The sequence below is a fragment of the Penaeus vannamei genome, chromosome 29 (genome assembly GCF_042767895.1).
Source record: "Penaeus vannamei isolate JL-2024 chromosome 29, ASM4276789v1, whole genome shotgun sequence".
Lineage (NCBI taxonomy): Eukaryota > Metazoa > Arthropoda > Malacostraca > Decapoda > Penaeidae > Penaeus > Penaeus vannamei.
Window position 1 is genome coordinate 30,129,009 of NC_091577.1, and position 7,500 is coordinate 30,136,508.

The 7,500-nt window shown below is 35.7% G+C and overlaps 1 protein-coding gene across 2 annotated transcripts in view; it reads right to left on the bottom strand.

The window, feature by feature from the left end:
* The window catches only part of LOC113822911 (FGGY carbohydrate kinase domain-containing protein), an 11,179-nt gene that overhangs the window by 437 nt on the left and 3,242 nt on the right, over nucleotides 1-7,500 (bottom strand). For both annotated transcript variants that reach the window (XM_027375451.2, XM_027375450.2), the window contains exons 3-13: nucleotides 7,181-7,298; nucleotides 6,591-6,672; nucleotides 5,041-5,196; nucleotides 4,356-4,480; nucleotides 3,896-4,072; nucleotides 3,188-3,380; nucleotides 2,707-2,857; nucleotides 2,199-2,273; nucleotides 1,726-1,846; nucleotides 1,285-1,441; nucleotides 1-899 (exon numbers count right to left, since the gene is read on the bottom strand). The exon at nucleotides 1-899 is cut by the window's left edge and continues 437 nt beyond it. In XM_027375451.2, the coding sequence (XP_027231252.2) occupies nucleotides 818-899; nucleotides 1,285-1,441; nucleotides 1,726-1,846; nucleotides 2,199-2,273; nucleotides 2,707-2,857; nucleotides 3,188-3,380; nucleotides 3,896-4,072; nucleotides 4,356-4,480; nucleotides 5,041-5,196; nucleotides 6,591-6,672; nucleotides 7,181-7,298 (1,437 nt within the window). In that variant the 3' untranslated portion in view covers nucleotides 1-817. The remainder of the gene's footprint in view (nucleotides 900-1,284; nucleotides 1,442-1,725; nucleotides 1,847-2,198; nucleotides 2,274-2,706; nucleotides 2,858-3,187; nucleotides 3,381-3,895; nucleotides 4,073-4,355; nucleotides 4,481-5,040; nucleotides 5,197-6,590; nucleotides 6,673-7,180; nucleotides 7,299-7,500) is intronic.

Below are 7,500 nucleotides of genomic sequence, written 5' to 3' on the forward strand. Positions count from 1 at the left end.
TGTAATTGTACAGAAACTTTGGTGATAAAAGATAAAAAGTAACAACAACATCTGACAAACACAATACCAATAAAAACTAAGCTGTAAGCTGCACTAATGAAATACTATGAAACCTTAAATCAATGATAAAATAACAATCTGTATATATAGTATACATATTCAATAACAATATATATTTTGAACATAATTATGGCAATTATATACACCCACATAAATGCATACATATATATGAGTGTGTGCACGTATACATACATTTGCTGGTGTGTACAGTGAGCATATAGGGATACGGTATGTATTTATATATACGTTTGTTTGTATTTATGTATGTATGTCTGCATGTAATTTAGAGTATACACTGCTTAAAAAGCTATTTTCTCATCAACAGATAAGTCTCTATAAAATTTTCATAACTTAATCATAATTTTCCCAATGCCACTAATCATATTTATAACTTCTATATTTCTAATAACATATTTACATACAACTATACGTCATTTCTACATAATGGCATATTCATTCAGTAATATAACTAACAATATTTGTTAGATTCTTAACATAACCTTAACAAACTTGAAAAGTACATACAGTAACTGAAATGTCTTTCATGTCCTCTGAAACTGTATTTTGTATCCCTTAGAATATCCACTGTTATCAAAATCCTATAACAAAACATGTGATCTTAACAAGCTCTACAAGATACAGCTTAATCATTTTTGAAAGATAAAGTAATTTACAGAAAAGTAAAATACATATCATTACAAGTTAACACTAATCCTAAAATTCAATCTCGGAGAAAAAGAACTGTAATAAAAAGGTGTTAAATGCTCCCCATCGTGCGACGGTACTCAAGCTGTTCTGTCTGCATCCTCTTGAAGATACCATACTTCTTGTCATGGTACCTGGAAGCAAATAAATTTATAGTCTTATTATTAGGAACTTCTAAATCTATGTAATGAATCTGAATAACAAGTCATCAGAGAATTATACTTAGTATGTCACATAAATGGTAATTACTAGTGTTTTAAGAATGCCTTATGAGGAAATATTTTTAGAATAACTTAATAACATGAAATTGATGTATTTGCAAGTAGAAAGTTTTTTTGTTTCAAATTACTTTCAGGAATCATAAGAAAATACATTTTTAATTGATCCAACTAAAATTCAGTGTTTATCAACAAGCACCTGGTAAAAAAAGGATCATTTAAGAATAAGAAAAAAAAAAGTCTAGACCATTAACAACTACTTTAACCATTAAGGAAAAAAGGCTGTTGGCTTGCTCCTTACTCTTTCAATTCCTTCGTTGGATGGAAGGCCTGAGCTGCCCCACCCATGGCAATCGCAGCTGAAGTCAGGTCAGGGAAGTCTCCAGAGGCAGCGGCACCCAGCATGGCTGACCCCAGAAGTACAGACTGCTTGGTGGCTGGGATCAGCACAGGAACACCTGCACCGTAAAGGAGACACAGGGGACTAAGAGAGTACTCTTTTGTTGTGCAATTTCCAAAGAATATGTATGAATTATTATTCTTTTAAAAATAACTTTATATAACAAAGTATGATAATTAGGCACTTACTTATTTTTACATACAACAGAATACACAATTTGACAAATTCAACTTGAAAACAGATCAACCTGACCTGATGTATATATCAAGCTAAGACAATATGCACAGAGAAACCAAACACAGAGAAACCAAACACATCAAAATATGGAATCAGCCCCCATACCCAGTGCATCTGCATGGGTGCTGATAAAGACCGGTGAATTGGAGAGTCCGCCACACATGAGGACTGATGTAATGACGTGGCCTGAAGCTTGCAGTTGCTCTACAATATGCCTCGTTCCGTACTGTTTTGCAGTGAAATATGAGTCATGCTGTTAGTCACAATATCCTACTTCTAAAAAAGACAAGACTTAAAATTACCTCTGTCGGACATGGTTTTCTGTGTTAAATCATTGACTTGGTAATGGACATCCAAATCAAAATGTTATTTCTCATTCTAGTAGCTCTACAGTCAGTACTTCACAGTTCTAGTGGATACTGAGATAAGAAAGTTTTAGCTCAATCTATTATCACACAAAACTAATGCTTAAAAGATATAAAGGTCAGAAAAATATGTTAGATACACTGCTTTCAAATACTGCTTTTACAGTAACCAAGAACCAATTCTAAATGATAAGTTGAAATCTCAATACTTACAGCTAGTGCTTGAATTGTAGCCAAGTAAAGCACAGCCAAGTTTCTCTCACTCACATCCAGAGTCAAACCGCACACCTAAAGGGGGGATGAAAGGGAGGAAAAAAAGGTTCATTCTAATTTCCACGTTTGTAAGATATATGAACACTTCTCAGATTGGCAAATACAAATAATGCTTCCTGGTTGCACAATTCTAAATATCAGTATCAAAGTTCATTACTTCCTTTCTCTAACACTACCTAAGACAATCTTAGCATTTAATCATGCCATAATCGGCAACAAATCATCCTTCATGAAATTCACTTCAACACAACCTTTGAATATAAGATTTAAGTCACTCCTTCCGATTTTAAAATGCAAGATACCCCTTTCAATATGATTAAAGAGAAACCACAGACTTACCACTTGCTCACAGTCAACAAGCTGGTACCCTGCTTTAGATTAACTCACACCAGACCTATAGTCCTCCTCCATACCCTCTGCGACTATACCCCAGCCCCATTACACTCACCATGCCCATCATAGAGGGTTCGGCGAGAGGTGACCTGTTGCCATGGAAGTCTGGATAGACGTGCACATCTTTGGTTAGCAGAGAGACGTCGGGGAGACCCTTCTCCTTCGCCATGACTGTCAGGATGCCCTCTAACCAGCCATACTTGTCACTGGGGAGGAGAGGAATCAGCGAGTGAAAGTACAGGGGCTCTGGGGGATGTCGTGCAATATATGTCATTGGGAGAAGGGGAAGGGGGAGAAGAGAAAGAGAGAGAGAGAGAGAGAGAGAGAGAGAGAGAGAGAGAGAGAGAGAGAGAGAGAGAGAGAGAGAGAGAGAGAGAGAGAGAGAGAGAGAGAGAGAGAGAGAGAGAGAGAGAGAGAGAGAGAGAGAGAGACAGACAGACAGACAGACAGAGAGAGAGAGAGAGTAAAAAATAAGACTACTTGTACTCGAAAGCTAAATCCGTAACCTCCTTTACAACTCCAAAGCAGCACCATACCTTTGAGGGCACTTTGCCGATGCTGGATGGCTCTTGATGACATGGTCGACAAGAGCACCAGTGGCACTCTGGCCTCCCTCATTGAGCCAGCAGTCGGGCACCATGGCACTGAGGTATGGTCCCCACACTCCTGGCACGAAGATGGGCTGTTCGCTCACGCACATGTGGCAGGTGGAAGTCCCGCAGATGAGACCTGAAGAGGAACTGTGTTAAGTTTATGGTTTGTGAATTAAATTAGTAAGTTATTTACATACATAATATGAATAATGATTTTTTTTAAATCAAAAACTACTATATATACTTCATTAAAAACAAAGACAATAGGAAAAGAAAAAAAAGCTATTCAAACAATAACAGAAGCACTATCAACAGCAGCAATACTAAAATTATCAAAAGTAGTCATAAGGCATTAATGTCTACCCTACAAATTATGTCTTGTACATTGCAAAACATAAATATAGTTGATTTTCATTTTTATTTTGGCTACAAGTGTTTAGACTCATGGTTCATCCACTGGCAACACTGTGTGGTTAATTTGGGATTGGAAGGGACTGTATATCTACACTTGGTCATAGACATATCAAAAAGCCAAGAAATAATTCTTTGTGACATGACACTCTCACTCACAATTTTCTTGACTCATCTCATAACAATTCTTCCTCACTCACATCTTTCTTAACACACTAATAACAAAGCCTCTTCTCATACCAAGTCTCCCAACCAAGTCCTCCTTGGCTTTGGCTTGAGCAGACACCAGGGCCAGGCCACCTGCATGCGCGTCTATGAGGGAAGTTGCTACATGAGTCGACTCTGACAGGCCCAGCTGAGCGGCCGCCTCTGCAGACAGTTGCCCACAGTCTGTTCCTGGAGGAAGCACTTCCTGGCCTGATATGGAAGACATATAATTAAAACACTTATTCAGAGCTGCAAAAGCACTAATAGTTCTCTTGGATCTTAAGAATCATCCTACATGTAAAATCACAAAGCATAAAGTTCCAGTTACTATAACACAAGGAAGATAACTACAAAACTAATAGAAATGATAAATAAAAATATAATCAAGAGATTGAAAAGCAGAACTTATGCCTTCTTGGCATTATCTTTGTCAACCATTATTCTCAGAGGTAGCACTCTTCCAAAGCCAAATTTACAATTTCATAAAACCTACCAATTTTACGCCAGCCATCCTCAGCCAAATCTTCGAGCCCAACATCCTTAAAGAAGCCACGATCCCATTCCTGGCTGACCCCATCGCACTTGTACGTCCACTTGCACACAGTCGAACACAAGGATCTAGAGAACAGTGAAAAGACATGATAATTTTTTAATAGCAAAGAATCTCAAAATGGAAGAAAGAAAAAATCAAATAAGTTAACTACAGCATTTATTTCTAGTGTAATTGCCACAATAATGGATTTTGCAATTTCAAATATACCAAGAAATCTCCGAGCATTTTTGCCTCATTTGAAGAGGAATCACATGTCCTAATTCATTTTTACCTTAAAGTTATTATATTTCACTTTAAATGAGAACACACTGTCCAGCTCATGTATCTACAGTATCATATAGAAAAAAAGTCCATCTCCATCAAAATATGCACATCAGGCAGTTAACTAAAACTAAGGAAATGTTTTTCTCCAATAAGCCCCAACTTCATACACACACACACACACACATACACACACACACACACACATACACACACACACACACACACACACACACACACACACACACACACACACACGCACACACAAACACACACACACACACACACACACACACACACACACACACACATACACACACACACACACACACACACACACACACACAAACTCAGAGGGATTTACCTAGACAGCCGCCCTGTTGCCCTGAGCGTCAGAAAGTCCGGCAGGTCCAGGAAATGCGAAGCTCGTCTCCAGGTTTCCTTGAGGTGTGTCTTCAGCCATAGGAGCTTTGGGGTCTGCATTTCGAGGGACACTTTCCCCCCAACGTACTTCAACACTCTGAAAAGAAAGAGTTGCTTTTGGGGAGAGGTCTTTTATTTCGGCGAACTATTCTATTATGAACACAAGCACAAACACAATCACGTGAACACAAAAATGAAAATGAAACTAGCCACTAGCTATTCTATTATATTTTTATTCATCTTAGTTTTAAACTACTGTACCAAAATTACCAACAAAATTTACTGTTACAACAATAACAACAACAAAAATTGAATCATAACATACTTCAAACACCTTTTCAAGAGCAATCATACAATGCTATACAATATACATAATCAATAAACAATACACTGAATAAGTCCTGAGTTTCCATTCCCTTTCAGTCTCTATGCACATTACATAAAAAAAAATTATGTAATTCTATGGTTTTGTGGTTATAAAGGCCACATCTAACTTCCTTAAACTTTAAATCCTAAAACTTCTCTTAACTGATTATGGAAATTAACAAATAAATAGCATCTTTTAAATTGAGGGAATATAAAGACCATACATTTTTCTTGATGCTAGGGCAACAACAACTAATACAAAATTTTAACTACAAGGGAAGGAATGCATAAGAAGTCAGTAAATGTTTTATGTGTCCTGTATAACCTGCTAGCTCATACATACTAAAATTTGGAAGTTTAATTTTGATAAAAAATATAAATATTCTCTGAATTCTATATACATATACATATATAAATAAATGTATATATATATATATATATATATATATATATATATATATATATATATATATATATATATATATATATATATATATATATATATATATGTATATATAATATATATATATTTTTTTTCTTTCTTTCTTTCTTTCTTTCTTTCTTTCTTTCTTTCTTTCTTTCTTTCTTTCTTTCTTTCTTTCTTTCTTTCTTTCTTTCTTTCTTTCTTTCTTTCTTTCTTTCTTTCTTTCTTTCTTTCTTTCTTTCTTTCTTTCTTTCTTTCTTTCTTTCTTTCTTTCTTTCTTTCTTTCTTTCTTTCTTTCTTTCTTTCTTTCTTTCTTTCTTTCTTTCTTTCCTTCTTCTCTTTTTTTAATAGGTTGCAAATGTTTCTTTTGAAATACTCATTCTTCATTTTTGTATTACTTAAACATAAAAAATCAGACACATTATTGTCCCTTTTCAAAAACACTGATAGAGATTGCCATAAGTAATAAAAATTTTAAGGAATCTTTTTTCTAAATAACCCCCCTTCCCCTAAAATATAAATAAAGAAAAAAACGTCACCTACTAACTCTCTGCTCACTCATTCTTTTGCAAACATCAATCCTCCACTTAAAGGGCTCGGAAAAATAAATAGAAGCAGCTCAGTCTCTATTCTGCCATCGAGAAAGAATCTTCCAGGGACAGGGATAGACCTGAGCACAGACATACTTACGAACAACTTACTCATGCCCGCCAGCATTGATCCGGTCTGCCTGCTCCTTGGCCCGGTGGTCCATCCACATCATGATGTTGAATCGATCCTCTCCTGAGATCATGAACAATCACTTAATTATTATAGGTTGTAAAAGATGTGCGCAACCAAAGATGTATTGCAATACCTATATAAGTTATAGTGTTTACTTTGTATCTCTTGCTATATGACTTATGACTTATCTGAGAATGTTACTATAGTAAGTAGGGGGGGAAGAAAGATGAAAGAGATTAAAGAATAATGTGAAGAAGAATAATTTGAAGAAGAATTTGAGGAAGAAAAAGAAGAAGAAAAATAAGAAGAAGGAGAAGAAAAAGAAGAAGAAGAAGAAGGAGAAAACGAATAAGTAGAAGAATTTGAAGGAGAAGAAAAAGAATTTGAAGGAGAAAAAGACAAAGAAGAAGATGAAGGAGAATTTGAACGAGAGGAAAAAGAATTTAAAGGCGAAGAAGAAGAAGAAGAAGAAGAATTTGAAAGAGAAGAAGAAGAATTTGAAGGAGAGGAAGAAGAAGAAGAAAATACAACAGACAAAACAAGACAGATAACAGTGATACGCACTTACCCGTTGCCGGACTCACAGTGACCGGTTTAAGGCTGCCGTCAAGCACTACTAGGGAGCAAGTGGCATCGAAGCCTAGGCCGTGAATGGACGATTTATCTGCGATCTCACTTGTCACAAACTATGGGAGACGTTTTCAGTCAGATAATTTGTGTTGGTAAATATTAATGGGACTTTGAAGGTACATGCATCCAAGATCAATATTTTTAGTATGAAAAGAAATACTTTGTAGGGTTTTCTGAATAATTATATACTGGTATTTAGCATATCTTGATAGAATAGGTTACCATAATGATAAGAATAATAACAGTAATAGTAGTAGT